Source organism: Hirundo rustica, chromosome 4, assembly GCF_015227805.2.
Source record: "Hirundo rustica isolate bHirRus1 chromosome 4, bHirRus1.pri.v3, whole genome shotgun sequence".
Taxonomy (NCBI): domain Eukaryota; kingdom Metazoa; phylum Chordata; class Aves; order Passeriformes; family Hirundinidae; genus Hirundo; species Hirundo rustica.
Window position 1 is genome coordinate 13,395,011 of NC_053453.1, and position 20,907 is coordinate 13,415,917.

Here is a 20,907-nt window from a genome sequence, read left to right on the forward strand (position 1 = left end):
ATTCTCACTTATACAAACATTCTTCCAGAGGAACCTCAGAACACTACCCTTGGTACAAGGCCACAGATAAGCACATAAACCAGAGCTGCTGTGAGCAGTAGTAAGTTACTGAATGCAACTGACCTGCAGTAGCTGCTCAGACCACCTCACATAAGTGACTTTAGTAACTTGTGTGCAAAGACCTAAAAATGCCCTCATCCACAGCGTTAGTGTCCATAGGCATTGCATTTTTACCTTAAAATTGCAGCATTATCTGCTACGTGGACAAGTCCCAGACCATGGTAGCAGGGAGACAAAACTTTATTTCAGAGAGGTTGGTGCAGTTTCAGAAGAGCCCTGCTGACAGACCAGGGGCAAGCACTATGCTCACACCACCACCTAGTATTGGAGGTTGTGGAACAGTACAGCAATTCTGTAAAAATCTGGGTCTCTTTTATGAGACCTTTTTTGTTTTTTAACTTGGAATGGGTGACTGCAGTCTGCATTTGGTGGTGCAAACTTTAGGTAGGGCAGTTTAAGCTCTCTGCTCTAATGCCACCACTTCAATACACTGTGCAAAAGACACTTGATCTTGACTGTGTGTTTCCTTTTGCTTTCATCACAAGAAAATTTATAGTAGTTTTGGTCATCAGAAAATTCAGACAAAAACTGTCATATCTATTGCTCAAACAGGCGCACAGCACTAGAACAGCACTACAGCAATGGTACAGAAAGTTCTATGAAGCAGTGCTCCTTTAAAGATGACCACTACTCTACAAGGGCTATTCATGTAAGCATTTCCATTATCTGTCTTGCAATCTTAAGTGAATACTATTTAAAATCAATACTAAATATTTAACCGGGTTTTGTGCTCAATATGAAACACACAACCAGCCTTGTTTTATATTCTCATTACAGTGTGTAGACATACAACTGAAATTCAAGGAATTGCATTCACTCCCAACCTCATACAGGAAATGGATTTGAAAAAAAGTAAGAGCTCTTTTTCTCAAATGTCTGAGATCAGTTTCCTTACTTTTAAAAACTCATTCAGCATTCTTAGTGATATAACAAGGATTTACCATTACTAGTTATGCTGATGTAAAGCTTGAGAGTAACTGCCTCTTCTGGAGGGAGAGCATGAACTGCAACTCAGTTTGTCAATTATGATTTTATACCTAAAACTTGAAGTTTATACTGTGAATCCTCAATATCTATAGACTATAAGCCTTCAAGCTTATTCTAAAAAGATAAGAAGGTTATAGTTAAAAACATTTAAAATATGTTTATAGCTAAGAACAACCATGCTACTTATGTGCCCCTAGAACATATAGAGGCATCAGTACAGAACTGTAGCTTCATCAGCTGGATCAGTCATGGCTAATACTGTATGGCATATTTCTGGATACAAAGATGGGTAAGAAAAGAACTATATTTTGTTAAGCTATTTTTAGAAAGGCTTAGACTAGTATCTTACCTGTGTTCAGCAGCTGGAACAGAGTATCCTGGAACTGGATCTTTTGTACCATAGTACTTTTTAATTAATGCAATTCCTGCTACAGTGTCTGTTCCTTTAAAGTTCACCAAATGAGCTGAAGCTCCTATTCCTGCAGTCTGAAGAAGATGCAACTTTCAGTTTCCATGCCAAATACAAAAGCCCAAGCCCAGTCACCACCTAGCACTAGTTTGTAACAGCAAGACACTGACTCAATTCCCACTTCACCGATATTCTCTTCATTCACTTACACTGGGAAGACAGAGAAAGCTTCTCCCAGTCTAGTGCTCACAGTTCAGACCTTGTACCCACCTCCATCCCAGACCTCCCCCTCCACACTTAGGCCTAACACAGTGCTCTGTGCACTCACAATTTCAGAGCAGAACAGAGCCACAGAGGTTAACAGACCCATGCTACAACTTCTCAAAGCAGGGAACAATCAGACTTTTTAAACTCTTAGACAAGCAGGTTTACCTCTTGTGAAGAAACTCCTCTGTAGCCAAAGTCATGCAGTTTATATTCCAGTCCTTCCAAGCTGCCAGAAGTCTCCAGCAAATATCTGGCCAAAATCTTTTTCTGCTCTCTAGAGTTTGTAGCCACAGTGATTGGGTACCATGACTGCACAAGAATAGTCTAAAAGAAAATCCATCATAATATTCGGTGCGTATTTGTTTAGAGTTAGACAATGGCCACTTGGCATTTAATCAGGCACAAAAAGGTCTATTTACTTTCATTTCCTGTTCAGAAACTACCGATACTTCCAACAGCTTGCTTTTGGGCTTAAGTAATTAGCTTTTATAAGGTAGGCAAGGTACCTGACCTTCTCAGGAGTTATCACTAGCAAACTACTGACACGCAGTTCCCCCATCCTCCTTTTTTATGGATAAAAGTAGTGCTGTGAATTTCCTGTACAATTATTATGATCTCTTGCCAGCTGGGTGAAAAAGGTTTGTGTAAGATGACTACAGAAAGGAATTAAAGCAGAAAATGAAAGCTGACAGAGATTCCCCTTAAAGCAATACAGGAGTCAACCTTTAATTCAAGTGCATTAGTATTTACTTGGAAAAAACATGTTAAATTTCCAAAACTTACCTCAATCCAATTTGTGAGCCAATAGCACTCTGGATCTGTGTTTTCTACAGTGAAAAGAACATTTCCTCTAGGAATTACAGAACCCTCAGGAACAGCCTTTATTTCTATAGGAAGATGGCCATCATATTTCTGTGTAAGAAAGAGTAATATTGTTAGACAACAGGAAAGATTAGGACCTACAGCTCTTTTATTTAACTGTCATGGATAAAAGTCAGGCTATGAGTAAATAAAAGCTTTCCTCTTAATTTCCTTCAACTCTGTAAAAACCCCCATCAGTCCAAATAAATGAAAAAAAATCCATATTTATCAAAAAAGGACAAAAATCCCGTAAATTAAAAACTAGTCTCTAGATGATGGTTATCAGTTATCAGTTGTATTCCTTGAGCAAATTGAGACAGGAAAGCTTAAGCATTCTATAAAAATATGTAAGTTCTAACCACAGAACAAGAAATATTTACTACTCATTTTCTTCAATGCAGTAAGCTAAAAAAAGTTTAGCTACTATCCAGATCTTTAAAAAATACACTAGTTTTGCTAAACACAGATGTGTGCTTTGTTCATTTATTACAGCAGGATCCATTTAATAACTATTTTAGAGAATATTTTCATCTCAATTACTCACTAAACATGAAGTCTCATATTGGAATGTCACTCTTTCATCAGTCTTTTATCCCCAAAGGACTAAACATTGTGTGAAATATGCCTTTTGAAAAAGAGTAACCTGCAAACAGCAACTCTAGAAGCCTAATTGTAACTTTCTGCAAGAGCTCAGCAAGCTGTAATGGCAATACTGAAAATGTTTTGGATGCTAATATATTTTGACAGAAAGCTGTAACACACAGCTTCCCATGAGATATCCTGTCAAAGGCAACAAAAATTGCAACAATTCAGAGAAATTACAGATTCATAAGTAGCATCAAAACATATTCTCCAGTACTCAAAAGACATCATAATCTCTTCTACCTTACAGTTTAAAAGTTTATTCAAAAACGAAGCAAATTGTGTTTATATATTACAGAGGGTTTAGTTGTCAGATTTGGAGATGTATGGATTAACAAAAGACAACAAAGCCTTCAAAAAGGCTCAAAATAATTTATTAATGATTCAATGAAGGCAAAAGTATAGTTAAGTGGAAAAAATCCAAACCATACTGCTTTCAAAGTTGCTGTAGGTATTGATTTTGTCCACGGAGGAAAGCAATATAATCATGCCGAGGCTCTGTATTACAGCCCTTTGGAGAAATTTTGGATAGACTTGACTTGTACAATTCAGGGCTTAACATCACTATCACTCATTATTGATTCCTGCCTACTTACAGCCTTTACACCAGCCCACTGTTCTCCAGGAAACCCATTCCTTTCTTCCACCCTTTCATCCTATCAGTATTTACCCATTCATTTACTCTCAGTACAAGCTGATATGTGTACATTTCAAATTCATCCTGGCACTTAACTCACACAGCCACTGCACCCTCCACTTTACCCATCACACCTGAGGCAACTGAGCTAGGGAGAAACAGTGGCAGGTGTGTGAACATACACTGGAATTCAGTGAGCACAAGCAGGGACTTTGTGCATAAAGGGCACAGAAACACATCCAGTTTGAGAGCCACCAGCATATGAGATCAAGACATGAAAATCATGTTTGAGTTTTTTATACATATATATACACACACACAGTTTTAATAAGAAAACCTGACAAAAGAATAAATGTACACAGAGGGTATATAGGAATGCTTATTTTGACTAGACCAAAAGTTGAATGGACTTAGTGAAGCCACATTACAACCCAGTGAGGGCAGGCATGCAACATTAAAAGTGTCTTAATTTCGTTTATCCAAAGAGGGATCAAGCTTTAACACAAATGAAAGCAGTTCACAATGTATAATGTAGCTTAAACACAAATATGGATTGAATTCACATTTGTAGTTATTTGAACTGGATCTAAGTCCTCTACAAACCTCTCCATAACTCTCTCTTAGAAAACTGAAGGCTTATTTATCTTGCTACCATTTGCAACATTAGGTTGAAATTCACTCTTCTCTTGCACACCTATGGTCCACACCAGTGGCAGGATGACATCCAGATATATTAATAAACAGATGCCACCATAAAAATACATACAATTAGGGCATCCAGGGAAATATCAGTGCAAAGGACTAAAAAAAGGGCTTTTAAATGCCAAAAATATTAATTCACCAGAACCCACAATAAAACTTAGCATTTAATTAATAACCAGAGATTACTACAGCTCTGATGAATGCTATTAGTCTGAATCTGCTGCTTTTACAGAGAAGAGATGTTTGCAGTTACTTGAAGTCTAACACTTTTCTTAAACAAAAGAGGAAAAGGATAATTGTGAAGAGACTTGAGAGGTCTTGTGTGTCAGAAGTGTTCAAGCCTTGTATTTTATAATAAAGTTCGACATTCATATCTGAAAAATTTACAAAACTGAACAAAATGTGTATTTACACACCCAAGAAGTGGTAATGCTTTCTGCATTAGAGTAAAAACTGTAATGACTACCTAAAGAAAGAAATGTAAATGATGCAGGCAGCCACTGAGTGCTGTATCACACAAGGAGACCTGCCAACAGGCCCCCGCTCACAGGAGCTGGCTTACGGCAGCCATAAATCCTTATTACCTGCAAAGCTGTATTTGGCATCTGAAAGAATGAAAATTACTTTTCTCTAAGGAAATACAATTATATTGTTATTCTTTGACAGCTGTTACTCCCTGTACACTAAACATGAAAAGCTAAATTTAACCAGTCTTTACTACCAAGATTAAAAGGAGAGGCTGTCATATTTATTCTACAGTTGATTTAGAAATCCTTCACAATGATCTTCAACTATTTTTGCAATTTTTTAAAATTTTTTTTCTTTTACCTCTAGAATATAATTCCATCCCTTTTCATTGAAGACATCATCTTGAAAATGCTCCCTATATACTTCTTTGGCTTCCTTGATTTTCTCTTTGGTCACCACTTTACCTGGAGTTTCAGAAACAGATTAAAGCTTAGAAACTTGCAATACTCATCAACTGATAAAATAAATAACAAAAAGGTTCAGACACAGCAAAGTTACTGTGCCTTCAACGAAGATATGAAGAAAATGTCAAATGCAAAATGTTTAAACCAAACTTTACTTTCATTTATTATAAAGATTATAATGCTCAAGAAACCATGAGGGTAAAATACACTTGTGGTCAGCAGGTGACTCAGGAAAAATGTTGAGATTATTACTCTTTTATGATGGTCAAAAGCCAGTCAAGAGATTTAACCGCTTTTGCCAGAGGAATGTGTTGATTGTGCAAGCTGGCACATGCAGCAATGACATATCCAGCACAAGGGTTAAGCTGTGCCATTGAAGGGAGAATCCCCATGGAGACACTTGGCAACCAACCTTTGACTGACCACTTTGTGTTAGGAACCAGCAGACCCACCACATTATCTGAATAAGCATGCTACTGCTGTAGGGCCAGTCATCTTCCTTAGAGAACAACTCTCAGTTGGAATTTCAATCTTTGGTGGAATTGGCAGGGATGTTTATCAGATCAAGACAAAGACATGTAAGACATATGACTAAAGTTTTCCTTTAGAGCTTGGCAGAAAGCAACACGCACTCAGGTCAGAACAGGTGATATTTGCACATAAGGCAAAAAAGCAAACAAGGTCTTAAACTGCACCAAGGAATTTTCAGATGTTACTCTTAAAATTATCAGTACAAAAAACACTTTCACATGTAGCTGCCACACTCAATGATCTAAGCTGAGGGCCATCCAAAATTCAAGGAAAATTAAAATTTAATTTAAGGAAATTTAAAACCATTATTGGTTTACACAGTAAACAAACCACCAAATACAGACCTGAATTAATGTTCAAAATGTAAAATGTATTTTCCATCAAATCACCTATCTGCTTGTGACTCTATGACCAAAGACAGTTTTGGTCTTTTTCCATTTATTTCAATTTTGCCCACTGAAGTAGGGACCTGAACACCTTTTTGTTTTTAATACACCATTAGCGTAAATAAAAATAGTAGAGAGGTGGCTGGATTAAGAAGTCAATACCAATTTATGAGGGTGGACAACTTTTTTCACAATCACATAAATAAGATATTATGCATGTCACTACTTGTGGTATATCAGGATAACCTGGAATTGTTTCAACTATAAGACTACAAGCTTGAGAAAAAGTTAGATATTTCATTAGAGGAAAGGTTTTACAGGAATTTGAGACAGTTACCTTTTAAATATTTATTCAGAATGTACTGCAAGCCATAAAAAACTGTTTCTCCATATTTCACTTTCTTTAATTTGGAATTTTCAGTCTTCTTTTCACGACATTCAAAGTAGGAATATACTTTGCTCGTGTTAGGTGGATATTGCTTGTAGTGTGTAACCTACATAAAGAAAAAGTCAGTAAGAACTCAAAACATCACTACAAAGCAGAAGAGAAATTAATATTTTTACATTAAAACTTAAAAGTAACTCTCAGCTCTTCTGGACTGTGATTATTTATCCATTTACATTCTACACAAGTATTTAGGGAATTTCCAGGTTTTTAACCCCCTCCAATTTTCCCTTCAAAAGACTGTCTTCCCTCTGTTATTCTTCGCTTCTTTATCAAGTCTTCTTCCCCTCCCCAGATGACTTCACTTTGATTAACTAGGAAAGGCACTGGCTAGGATTTTAGGAGCAGCACTGAACATCAACATGCCAGGTCAGTTTCTGTTCTACCACAGTTTGGCCAAGCCCAATAGGTACAAGAAGCACAAAATTCCATCCCACTACCAAATACGTGCTTGCATTTGACTGAGGTTTTGAAGGTCACCATCCCATAGCTCACCCAGACTGAAGAAGGCATTGGCAATGGTCTTTACCCAAACGTCCCACTCTCCATGAGCAGTGTGGGTCTCTCAAGCCCTGATTACAGCAAAGCCAGTTTACAAACCTGTTACTATCAGTAATGTTGCTAAAATCTACCTGAGGTTTGCTACTCCCCACAAAGTTTGCTAGATGGACTTTTTTTCCAAATTTGAAAAAGTTCACGTTCAACGTAAAGGGAGCATGAGAAATTGCTGACTGTGTGTATTATATGGAAACTGGTCACAAAACACAAAATGTTATCATCTATTACAGCTTTTCAGAGTTCCTGATAGTAAATCTAGTCAGAAATTTACTTTGAGTAATAGCAGCATTTGAAACAAGTTCTAAACACTAAAACTGCAAAATTTCATCTCCTAATGTGTAAAAAGCAAACTCCATGAAAAATCTTTAATTCCATGTTAAACAAAAATACTCAACAGAAACTTCAAACTATCCGTGTTTAAATTACAGAATATACAAATCAAGGTAAGGCATCCCCAAAGTTGAAGGTATCACGAGTTTTCTTAAATTATGATGAGAAGTCTGTGAAAGTTTATTATACATGCCATAAGGAAAAGCTGTTCCTACAGCTGAGAAAGCAACATCGAACATCAGAAAAAAACTCAAATGGTGTGAAACTCATGTCTGATTTTTTTTTTTCAAACTCCCATATTTACAGGTTAGAAAATGAATTCATTATACATTTCTTGCTGTTACTTACTACAAATAACCTTAAAAATTTCTGTTTCTAATACCACAAAGAATTGGAAAAGGGATAGTTTTACTGCTTCACCCTTCCTGTACTGATTTTTAAAATATATCTGACATTCTCAAAGAAAAATATTTGAAGGTTGCCTTACTCATATTCCTAAAACTGTATGTTAAACAATTTTAAAATGACAGTTTTCCTTCTCCTCTCAAACATGATATAAATTTAATATTTCACTCAGTTTGGACAATGAACTACTCAACTGAATTTTTTGGTTCTCCCATACCAGAACAAGGCTGTTATGGTTGTGTTTCTAATGCTACAAGGAAACATTCAAGAAAGGTCAATTTAAAGATCATTTTATTGTCTTTGTATGAGGTTTACAAGGCCAATCAAATAAAACCCAAGCCTGTCATTGCACGTTTTCTGCCCTTGACTTCAAACAAAGCGTGGCACCACAGGCATTTCAGGGAGCACAAACCTATTCTGTTACAATTCCACCGCCACCCAAAAGCAATGTTTAAGAGTAGCGATGTTAGACCCTAAGACAAAACCTGGGTTTTACATTTAGTTCTATCTATTAAGAAATGTCTCGCTTCACAAATTGTATCATGCCCTTTCCTAGTTCTGTGCAGAACTTCCAAGATGTACATCACATTGCCAGCTCACAGACAACTCTCTGCACGATGTGATGATTCACATTTAAAGGAAAACAAAATCCCTGTACAAAAGAAAACACACCAACCTCTTCTTTACTATGGAGCAAATAAAAATAGGCTCCATTTGACATTTCTTTCTAACTAGTGCATATATGAACACACACACAGATATATACATATATACAAACCCTTTACAAGAAATTGTACTAAATGCCCTCTAACAAAAAGATCCTGTAAGAAATCCTTAGAATGCTCACACACTATAAAGACATGGAGAGTGGGAACTCCTTCCTTCCCAATAGTGCCGCCAAGGTAAGTTACAGCAACTTCATGAAAAATTTTGCTTTGCTTTACACCTGGGACTGAACTTTTTGGTTTGTAATTTCAGAGTAAAGGCTCAACACAGCCCAGCAGCTGCAAGTGTACACAGCAGATGTCCCAGGACCAGTTCTCCAAATGAGAATATCAATTCCTTGTGGCGAGCTTGAGAGCAAACCAAGGCAATATTTTCACCACAACCGTTCAAACCAAACAATGAAAACTATATCTACGTGAGATAGGATACTCAGGTTTCCTTTAAAAAGTTTACTTATACAACTTACCACCTACAGGCAAGTTACTGGAGCCAACACCTATATTGTAGTGAAAATCTGTGTGATCTTCAGCTCACATCTTGAAAATATACTGGCAGTTCAAAGGCATCTCCTCCCACTATATGTTTCTGTCTGTCAAAATGGTTACAGGCCCAAATTAGCTTAGGGTGCACCCACTGAGTTGGTGCCACCTTTTCTTATTGCATTAACTTACGTTTTTTTAGGGACTTCCTATTCTAGCTCTGCTTTGAAGCATGATCACAAAACACAGCGCTCTGGCTGCAAACCAGAACTTGAGAGCTGAAATCAGGCTGAAATGTAACAGATTTATCCTTTATATAGCATACCTAGGGACACAACTCCTCCTGACTGCCTTGCTGACAGTTTCAACCTAAAAAAATCCCACTCAAGTTTCTCAAACATTGCATCACAGGTTTAGCTATCTTTTCTGACTTAAGATTAGATCTTAACCTGAAAATACATACTAGCTAGTGTCCAGAAAATAGTTACTTCTAGGGATTCAAACCTATATGAAAATTTTGTGTTTGACAGAAATATAATTTTATTGATTTAGTTGCTTCAAGTACTTGAAGGAGATAAGGAACTAACCTTGCAAATCACATGTGTAATACTCAATTATATTCTTCACACATTAAAATCTCCTTAAACAGTGAAAATATACATCCCTGGCAATTAAAATATTTACATCTGAGCAAACCTTACAGCTGTAATTTTAAAGATACTTCTTTTGACATTCCATAAAGCTGTTAAGTTTATCTATAAAGCTGAGACACCCTTAAATATTACTCAATATTTAAAGGCATAATCACAATCTTAAAAGTACCACACTTAACCAACCACTGGTTACTTGAAGGGGGCTTATAAAAAACATGTGGACACACTTTTTAGCAGGGCCTGTAGCAACAGGACCAGGAATGATGGTTTAAAACTAAAGAAGGGTAGATTCAGACTAGATATAATAATTTTTTTTATGATGAAGGTAGTGAAGCACTGGAGTAGGTTGCCCAGAGAGGCGATAGATGACCCATCCCTGGAAACACGGGATGTTACCTGGGGCTCTCAACAAACTGATCTAGTTGAAGATGTCCATGCTCATTGCAGAGGGGCTGGACTAGATGGCCTTTGAAGGGCTCTTTCAACCCAAACTATTCTTTGATTTTGGGTTGTGTAGGGGTGTGAGAAGGTAAACACGAGGCCTACAACCCCTGCTGAGTTTTCTGGCCTTCTGTTTTGCTCCCAAGCCCTCAGACAGGGCACCATACATGTCACAGCAGCTGACTGTATTGGCTGTCATTTCTGGGCTTCCATGACATACTGGTGGTCAGGAAGTTTAGCATGAAGTGAAATGCCTGGTGATACAAAACAGTGTGAAGAAAGATCAAGGTCTTGGAGTGGGAACAGTTCACAGAACACACAAAGAATGCCACTGAAAACAAAACCAGTCAACAAGAAAAAAGCGCAACAATGCTATAAGGCACTTGGACGCTGAAAACTATGCTTCAAAAAATGCCTCTTGTTGATCTTTCCCTCTTGTCAGATGAAGACTTGCACTTTCCTGTATCCTAAAGCAGAGTAGAAAGAACAACCAGAGGCAACGTACAATATTTGAAATTAAATTTTATGTGATTTAGAGATTGAGACAGTATTGATAACTCTACACTTTCAGTTAGGGGGTGACAGAGGCAGGACTTGTACAGAGCTCTTGATAACTAGGAGTGACTATAAAGACAATAGGAAACCCATTCTCTTCAGGAAGAAAAAAACCCCTAACCAACAACCAGAAAAGCAAACAAAAGCCTCTACTGGGATTAAGAGACCCTTACAAGAAAACAACTCTCCCAAGTATCTTCAAAGGCCTTTTGATGTTTAGTTCAAAGGCTGTGGTTTAGGTTTTGTCTATAAAACATATGACAAACAGCCTTGGAACAACTATTTACAAGATTATGTACTATGACTGAAATAGAGCGCTTTTATTCCAGTTGTGATAGCTCCTTATTAAATTTAATGCAAATAAAGGTATATTCTGAACAAAGAACACTTCCACAAGGACTGTATCTATTTAAGTAAATCAAGTTTTTTGAGGGAAAAAACATGAAGCACAAATTGCATTTAGAGCATCTATCAAAAAATCCACCCCAAACATTAAGAGTTAAATTTTATGAAAAAGGAATTTACCGGTATTCGGATGACTGAGGTAAACACTGCATTTTTCTAAGCTAGATAAGATGATTTTTGACATAAAAATATAAATATTCTTATAATCTACAAGTTTGTTGTATAAGATATGGCAACAAACTTACTTTAAGAGGTTATTTAAGCCTATATAATTAAGCCATTTGAAAACATGGGAAAAACAGATGGGACATGAGAAGCCAGGTGTGGCCAAAATCTCCATTGGTGGTAATTCCCGATGCTCTCCTAGATGCCAACATGAACCATCAGAAAGATACTTACAAACCCTGTCTTCAGTGAAGAAAGCAAACCCCCCAACATTTACCCAGCAGAATCTTGCCTGTACCATAACTCTCAGGTGATGAGATGATATCAGGTCAAGTAAGACATTATTTGAACTTAGTGGAGTTATTTTGAAAAATCCTTAGTGCAAAATGGGTACAGAACAATCTGGTCACCAAACCCATGGTGGTACACAGCCACAACCATGAAGAATCAGAGGGACAGGTGGCAGGTAAGCCAGAAGTGCATGGCCTGGACACTGGGCCACTTGGCCAGCACGAGGGCCTGAAGCACAGATTTGGTCACTGTACTGCAAGCCTTGATCTGCAAGAGATATTTGGGGGATCCTTACCCCCCAGCACACCTTACTGAGTCTGGTGCTGCTGGTATTTACACTGGGGAGACTTCTGCAAAGCACTCCAAGATGTCCATGAACTGTCGTATTACATACTGTTTGCAAACACTGTGGAAAGAGGCCATGCTACGAAATGCTGCTTTACCTAAACTATTAGGAGATCTAGCCAACAGAGCAGCTAAAAGCAAAATTTGCCAACAACCTGGAAAACAACATTAGCAACAATAAGGAGATGAACCAGGACTTGGGAGCTATCAGATATACCTCACTGAGATGAGGTATACGTCACACATATAAAAATACAGCAGTTATAAGGCACTGTGATTCTCTTCAGGAAAAAAACCAATACAACTATGACTAACAGTTATATTCAACAGAGATGCTTTGGTAGTACTCAAAGCAGTCACAGAAGGAATGCATACCACAACAGTGGAAATGAAAACCAAACCAAAAGCCAGTATGGTTAAATGATAAGTTTATTTAAACAAGAGAAGAAATGTCAGAAGAATCAATCTTTAATAACTCAAGAGAAAGGGCATCCAACAACAGCAGGTAAAGTGCAAGACATTTTTAAATGAGTTTTAAAAAAAACCCCATGAGTCAAGTACAATCTTACTATTTTGATTATATGAGCTTCAGATTACATAGAAAAAAAAAAAAAAAAAAAAAAAAAAAAAAAAAAAAAAAAAAAAAAAAAAAAGCCTTAGGGAGACTCCAGGCCCCTTATTAGAATGCAAAAGATTGAGAAAATGTTTAAGAATCAAAGTGAGAATATTGGGATATATCTGCTCTTATGAGATTTGCGAGGTAAGCTAATGGAGGTTATGACTGAATGATGACCTTGTACCACTCCTAATGTCTCTGTATTTGAGTTCATCCACTGTTGCAATAAAAAAGCAGCTGGGACTCAGCTCCTTCATGCAGAAAAAACTGAATCTTTATTCACATAACTGATTTTTATACCGTTTTCATAGACTTCATGTTCATCTTTAATTGGCTAGTAGTTTTCTTGCCACTTATTTCATAGATTAAAAGGTGTTTTGTGTGTATGTGGTAAGACTAACCCAGGTGTTTACATTTTTCCTCTGTGGATTCTTCCGGGACAGATCTTTTTGTTATTACAGGTGCAAGTGGTTCTGTTACCAGAATAGTTTGTTGTGTTAATTGTCTTTTTACTCCTTTGATTCTTTCTTCTGGGAACTTACAGGCTAGTTGGTAATTCATCAGGGCAAGGCCTGATTTTATAATATCTCTACCTGTATGTAACAATCCACCATTTCTCTACATGTGTATTGAAAAATAAGAGGATCAGAGGTGAGAAAAAAGGAAGTTAAGAGATCAGTCAGTACTATGAAAAATAACGAAAGCACATGCAAGCAACTGAATTCCTATGGAAGCTGCACACTATCAGCAGAGATGCTATACATGACCAGGTCCACATTCATTTAAAACAGAAGGTCAAGTGTAAGCACTAGAACTGAATGCATTCTGAATTTCTCAGAGAAAATACAATGCTTAAAAACAGCGAAATTTTGCAATAGATTACTTTACCACTAAAGATTTTCATAGTTTTTGTTGTGGTTTAACCCCAACTGGCAACCAAGCCCCGACTGCCACTCACTCCCAGTGGGATGGGGGAGAGAATCAGAAGGGTAAAAGTGGAAAACTCATGCGTTGGGATACAGACAGTTTAACAGGGAAAGCAAAACTTCTTTGCACATAAGCAAAGCAGAACAGTGATGAAGTCATTCATCACTTCCCATAGGCAGGCAGGTGCTCAGGCATTTCCAGAAAAGCAGGGCTCCAGCCTGTATAGCAGTTACTGGGGAAGACAAATGCCACTACTCCAAATGTTCCCCCCCTTTTCCTCCTTCTTCCCCTAGCTTTATACACTAATCATGAAGTCATGTGGTATGGAATATCCCTTGGGTCAGTTGGGGTCAGCTGTGCTGGTGTCCCCTCCCAGCTCCTTGTGCACCCCCAGCCTCCTAACTGGGGGGATGGCACCTGGGGCAGAAAAGGCCTTGACCTTGTGCAAGCACTGCTCAGCAAAATCAAAAATATCCCTCAATTATCAGCATTGTTTTCACCACAAATCCAAAGCAGCCTCACACCAGCTACTAAGAAGAAAATTACCTCTACGCCAGTCAAACCCAGCAGTTTTACATCCGAGATTATCACAAAAGTGATGACAAAATGAATACTGTTTACACATTTGTGACTAGTCAGCTGTACTACTGCACATGCTGCTTTAAGTTTCCTGCTCCTTCATGGGAAAGGAAAAACATTTACCTTTACAACAATGAAAGCTGCAATGGTTCTAGAAGAGGTTACTTTGCAATAATTTAAAAATTGTCTGAATACGGTAGAGTTGCAGTGCTCCTTTTGAGCAATGATGTCTTGGGGTTTGTGACAGAACCATATGACAGCAAATCAAAACTTGGAAGATAATGAACCTAGAGAGTGTGAGAATTGTGTCTTACAAGGAGGGTTGAGCCAGAAGTTTCAGATGCTTTTCCACTGGAAAAATTACATGAGATAAGAGAACACATTCACACTCCCACCACAAGATTTTAATGAAGGAAAAAAAAATATATAAGGGTTGCTGTAAAAAATATTTTGCAGTCATTAAGTACTAGTCAAATTCAGCAGGCTAGAAAGTATTCATGTCTCTTCCTCACATACATCTAGCCTTCTAAATGAAGAATATACAGGCTGTCAGAGCCTAGAATAAACACACACTCACATGAAGTGCTTCAGAAGTCAGCGCTCTCCCACATCCACGCAGAGTAAAAGAAGTCACTTGAAGTCACAAATACTTAAAATTCAACACGTAAGGCATACAGAGTTAAAACATATATTTTGTGTTTCTTCGAAGCATCCAGAAAGAAATTAATTCTGAAACAGATCTCATTTACAGTCTAGGTAGCAAATCAGCTCCTCCTAAGAGGCAATTGCATGCCATCTTATTATAGTTATCAGCTTAATTACAAAACATGCCAAGCAACAGTAATAGAACTATTGGCAAAAGCAAAATAAGCTATTATTGCTCCAGCAAACAAGGTTCAGTCAATAGCATTTCCTCACTTGCAGCTCATGGTCCATCCAACCCAGACCAGGCCCGTGCCAGTCACAGCTGTCTTCCCACTGAACAACACAGCTCTGCCAAGCTGATCCTCTCAATAGTTTCACACTACATGTACCCTGGAATATTTCTTGCCTGTGCAGAAATAAACAAGCATAGGCTAAACAGAGCACTGGGAATCAAAGAGAAAGAAAATGCAGAAGAGGTATGTCAATGATGTCAGACCAAGGGGCACGGACCCTTTCACTGGGGAAGGGCAGAGAGTGAACAGAACCCCACTGTCACAGAGGGGCAGGACTGCTAGAGAGTACTGCATAATCTATATAGCTGGCTATATAAATTGTGTCTTGCTATAGACACAAGACTAAGACATCACACAGCACAAACAGCGATTTTCAAGGAGCCTGCTGATACCCCCTCACAAGCAGCTTTCTATCAACAAGGACTTTGCCTTCAAATACTTCCCCTTCTCAGTAATCCCAAGTCACTACCAGCAAACTTCACTAATAGAAATGCCACTGCTATGCTGCACATAAAGACAACGACGTTCCCCAGATAGCACTGCACTGATGAATCCCTTGAGAGTCTCATGATCAGAAGAATTAAAAAGACTTGTTACTTATCAGGATGTTGCACACACAGCACACCATATGCCCACACCCAGACTCTGAGGGGATGGCATATTATTCCCTGCGTACAGGAAGAATGATACTTTTGAGGGATTTGTAAAAGCTTAAGAAGATGGAACAAAGTACACAGGACAAAGAATCTAAGTGATATAAAAATATTTATCTTGTAATTTGGTTCAGAGATAAACTGTATAATTTGAAGTCCAGCTGCAAACTCCTGGAGCACTTGTACAATCGAGTAAGCTTCAGTCTATACTGGAAGCTCGGTACTGGAACCACTGCACAGTCACCTACAGGGAACTACTCCTGCCTAGAAATATTCACTTTACTAGCAATCAGCATGATACTGAGCAGTTTTTCAAAAACACCTTTAAGATTTTGAAACTGAATATTTGATAATGTCTATAATTTAAGAGGAAATGTCCTGTGATGCACATGTAGACAGGAAAACAGTGTAGAAGGAGGGGAGGCTGGATTGGCTCTCAACAGACAAACCTTTGTCTACCAAATTACTTTGTTTCTGAAACTGTATAGGCACTAAACCAATAATGAGTCGGCTTTTCACTCCAAATTTCCAACTGCAGCAACAGAGAACTGGGACACTGGAGCTAGTACTCAAACTAACAAGTTGTGACAGGTATGACCCTGAGATACCACAACTTTTTTCTGATGGACAACTGACTGAGATAGGGTGGTACTGCTCAGGATGGTCTGCATGTTTGTTTGTTTTTTAACATGCATTTTATTTCTATGTGATTTCTGTCACCAACATTAGCTCGTATGGATTGGCATCTATCGCGATTGGATCACCATACAAGCTTCTGAGCTGATCCATGTTTTTTCTCAGTCTAAATGTTATGTAAAGACAGTCCTGCATACACAAACAGACGCTACAGTTGTTAATACTGCAGAACTATCAAAAAAAAACCCCAAAAAGCAGAAAGAAAACAGAAAAACTCCCCAATTAACTCTCACTTTTGTTTTAATTACTAGTAAGAGTGTTTGGTAACTCCTGTAAAAAGCTTGACATTGCAAACTACCAGATATTTTAGTGCAGTTTTACTGAAAGTGCTTTCGCTAAGTGTGTTTCATTGATTAGGAAACGACACTATCGTCCAGGGAGAAGATAAGTGATGTTTGCTCATATTACCTAACAAGATAAAAGCAGCTACTTGTTTAAGCATTGTTCAGAGACACTGGAGTTCCTAAGAGCTGTAAAAAAGCATATGGAAAGACAGACAATTTTAATAGCCCTAACAAAGCAACTGAGAGCGGCAACTGTTCTAAATATAATACAAAATGCTCCTAGCTGCCACAGAAAACCTCATCCAAAATCAGTTTTAAACTGGAAAAAAAAAAAAGGAGAAAAGAAAAAAAACCCAAACCAAACAAAACCAAACCCCAAAAAACAAAACAAACAACCAAAAAATCCAAAACAAACAAACCACCTCCCCCCCCCCCCCCCCCCCCCAAAAAAAAAAAAAAAGGCGCCAAAAACCCAAACCACCTCAGGCCTTTATTTGACCTCATTAAGATTTCTGCCACCCCTGGAATGTTTCCAAGTCATCTAAACTATGAAATAGCAAACAAAACTGAAGCAAACTGGTTTTATGTCACACCAGTGCACTGAAATACCACCAACCCTTGAGCACACCCAGAGAATTTGGAAAAAGTAGGGTGCAAATTAGATTTAAAGGAGATACTGTTTAAACCCAGGCCTCCAGTATTTAATGTGATTAGTCTCACACATGGAAAAAAGTGTATCTTCCACATTCGAATAAGTTAGATAACAAACACTTAAACCTAGTTCATAAAGAGCACAGTAGCCAGATTACACCCTGAATGGAAGCAGCTTCACAAGCCTCAGCCGCAGCGTCAGGATGCCCTGACTGAGCTGATCCAAGATTTAACATCTTCCTACCTTCCAAACTCCTTCTGACAAACAGCAACAATAACTGCTAACTTTCTTTACCTTAACATTTCGATGTAATGTACAGTAATAATACAATAATGAAAATAATAGTAGTGGTAGTAATAATATCACCACAAGTCAGCGACTGAAGCACACACTGAGAGTTGTACTTACGCAGTTACTCAGTAACAAGACCTGGTCACAACACAGCTTTTGCCCCTTCAACTCCTCTATCCAGAAATACTCTCATTCCTGAAAAGTCATCCCAGCAGCACAATGTTCAAAGAGCTAAACCACAAAAAATGCTTTACAACGGTAACCAGGACTGTTACTGTAGTTTTGTTTAGGCCACCAACAACCTCGTCGACATTGCAATGCAGCTCCTGAAGGAAATAAGCGAGTCTTCCAGCCTAGGAGGGGCCGGGCACGTGTGTCCAGCCGGGCGGGGGGAGTCACACGCTGGCTGTGCCCAGGATCTGGAGGCCGAACGCTTACATGAGCGCGGCGCTGCGCAGGGCAGGACTTCGGCCCGGGCACACTCGCTGCGAGGCACGTCAGGAGCCGCCGGGTCAGAAACCACCGGGTCGGAGCGCGGACAGGGCGCCTGCACTTTGCCACTGCTGCCAGCACCACAATTTCCAAGAAACGAAGGGAGAGCCGTGCAGTGCGACTCTCCCCTTGGAACCAATACCCTGCCTAGCGAATGTGACACCGCAGTGCCCGGGAGCTAAGCACAGGGCTAGAAAACACGTATTTTGAGCCAGCCGGTTCCCGGAGCGCGCTGCATCACCGCCAGGCACATAACCGCAGGCAGCGACCGGCGCGAGTGGAGCAAAGCGGGAGGGACGAAGGAGCGACTGCTCCGCGGCAGCGACCTGCGCGCCCTCTCCGACCCCGGCCAGGGCGGGGGACGGGCAGCCCGGCGGGGCCGGACCGTGCTCGGGGCCGGGCGGCCCCCGCCTCCCGCGTGCCCGCCATGGCCGCCCCCCTGCGCCCGGAGGCGGCGGGATGGCGGCGCCCACCCCGCCCTCTTTCACTTTCTTTTCTGGCCCCGACGCCGCCCCCCGGCTGCGCGGCCCCGGGAGCGGCTCGGGGCTGCCGGGGGCGAAAGGGGCAGCCCCGGCCAGGCCTCCGCCGTCCCCCCCGCACCGCCCGGGTGAGGCCGGGCACCCTCAACGGCCCCCCGGGGGATCTCCCGGCCCCGGCCAGGCGGGCGGGGGGTCGGTGGCGGCGGGGCCGGCCTGGCTCGGCGCCCCGCGGATGGCGCGCCCCGGCGGGTCCGGTGCCCGCAGAGGTGACCCCCTCTCTCTCTCGCCCAACTGTCCGTGCCCACCTTGTAGGAGTCGGTGGCGAGGAGGATGTTGAACTCGGCCCCCGCCGCAGCGCACTCCATGTCGCCGAGCCCCGGGAGGCGCCGCCGCCCGCACGGACAGGACCGGGCTGCGCCGCCACCGCCGGCGCTTGTAGCGGGGGGAGCGCGAGAGAGGAGAGGGGGCGGGGCGGAAACACGGGATCGCTGGCGGGAGCGCGGAGGCGCTGATTGGCTGCTCCGCCCTGCCACCGAGGGCGGTGTCGTGACGTCACCGAGCGGCGGGTGGAGCCGAGGCGCCCTGAGGGCTCCGATTGGTCCCGCCGCCGGTCGCGCAGGGGGAGGGGCGAACGGGGAGCGTCCCGCGCCGCACGTTCTCTTTCATTGGGGCTGTGGGCGGGGCCGGCTCGGTGACGTCACCGCGCCACCTGCGAGCGCCCTCTCGCCGTGACGGGCGGCGCGCGCTCGGCCCAGCGGGCGGTGGGGCCGAGGCGGGCGGGAGCGGCGCGCGCGTGCGCGAGGGGCTCCGGTTTCGATTCTCGGCAGCCGCGGTTCCGGGAAAGGGGAGGCGGCGGCACCGGCACCAGCCCGGCACCGGCACCGGAACCAACCCCGGCCGCACCTGCTCCCGGCCGGGCCGAGCTCCAGAACAGCCGCAGGGACTGGGGCTGATGTCCGTGTGGGAAGGCACGTCCCAGAGCACCCAAATCTCATCCACCTCCACTGCCGACCCCGGCACCGGCTGCTTCACTGGAGGAACATGACACTTTCGGACAGAAAATACTTCCGAGCCTTCTTTAAAGTTGCTGTTGATCAGAGATTACATATAAAGTTACACCTGCTTTCCGAAAGCTCTCTTTTATAGTCATTATAATTTTAACTGGTATTCTAATTCCATATACTTGGGGTTTTCGAATCGTATTTATCTGGTATTCGAATAGAGGAGGAAGAGGAGACTCGGGTGACTTTATCACTCTGTCAGCACTGACAGGGGGTTGTAGCCAGGTGGGGATCGGGTTCTTCTCTCAGGGAGTGGGAAAAGAGTGTGCGGCCTCACGCTGCACCTGGAGAGGTTCAGGTCGGGCTTTAGGAAGGATTTTTTCACAGATAACGGTGATTAGACATCGCAACGGGCTGCCCAGGGAGGGGCTGGAGTCACCACCCCTGGAGGAGCTTGAGGAAAGACTGGATGTGGCACCCGGTGCCATGGGTCTGATCGACACGGTTATGGTCAGTGAGAGGTTGAGAGGTTGGGCTTGATATCTCAAAGGTCTTTTCCAGCCTAATGGGTTCTGTGAGTCCATGAATTGTTCTGAGATGAGAGAACACTCTTTTGGAGCAAGTAGCAAATACAGTTCCTGTCACAGCCATGGCTCGTTCACAGCTGGAAGATGGTTGTCTCACTCTCTGCTAAGCAAGCATATTGAAAAATAACTATTAACAATGCAATTCTACTGCATTAAAAAAAAAAAAAAAAAGCTGCTCAGTTAGCCTTTTCTCTAAAACCATTGGTGAATTAAAACTTAGGCTGTTGTTTGATGGTATACAAACCCCAAAATTGCACAACTACTGCTTATTAATATGATTCAGAAACATTGGGTTTCACCCGTCAGATTTTGATAGAAATAAAAATGTCCAAAAAATTTGCAGAGTAATGTTAGGAATGAGATCTAGGTATTTCTGACATCATTCTGTATAGATCCTGGTGCATCCGTAATGTCCCTGTGAGCCACATTAATATCATTAT

At 41.1% G+C, this 20,907-nt stretch overlaps 1 protein-coding gene across 2 annotated transcripts in view; it reads right to left on the reverse strand.

Moving 5' to 3' along the window:
* The window catches only part of NAMPT (nicotinamide phosphoribosyltransferase), a 31,472-nt gene extending 12,137 nt beyond the window's left edge, over positions 1-19,335 (reverse strand). Inside the window, exons 1-6 of one of the 2 annotated variants that reach the window (XM_040061581.2) lie at positions 19,185-19,335; positions 6,812-6,968; positions 5,454-5,557; positions 2,567-2,695; positions 1,949-2,107; positions 1,457-1,593 (exon numbers count right to left, since the gene is read on the reverse strand). In XM_040061581.2, the coding sequence (XP_039917515.1) occupies positions 1,457-1,593; positions 1,949-2,107; positions 2,567-2,695; positions 5,454-5,557; positions 6,812-6,968; positions 19,185-19,244 (746 nt within the window). In that variant the 5' untranslated portion in view covers positions 19,245-19,335. The remainder of the gene's footprint in view (positions 1-1,456; positions 1,594-1,948; positions 2,108-2,566; positions 2,696-5,453; positions 5,558-6,811; positions 6,969-19,184) is intronic. The other variant, XM_040061582.2, reaches the window with a different exon arrangement.
* Positions 19,336-20,907: the final 1,572 nt, after the last annotated feature.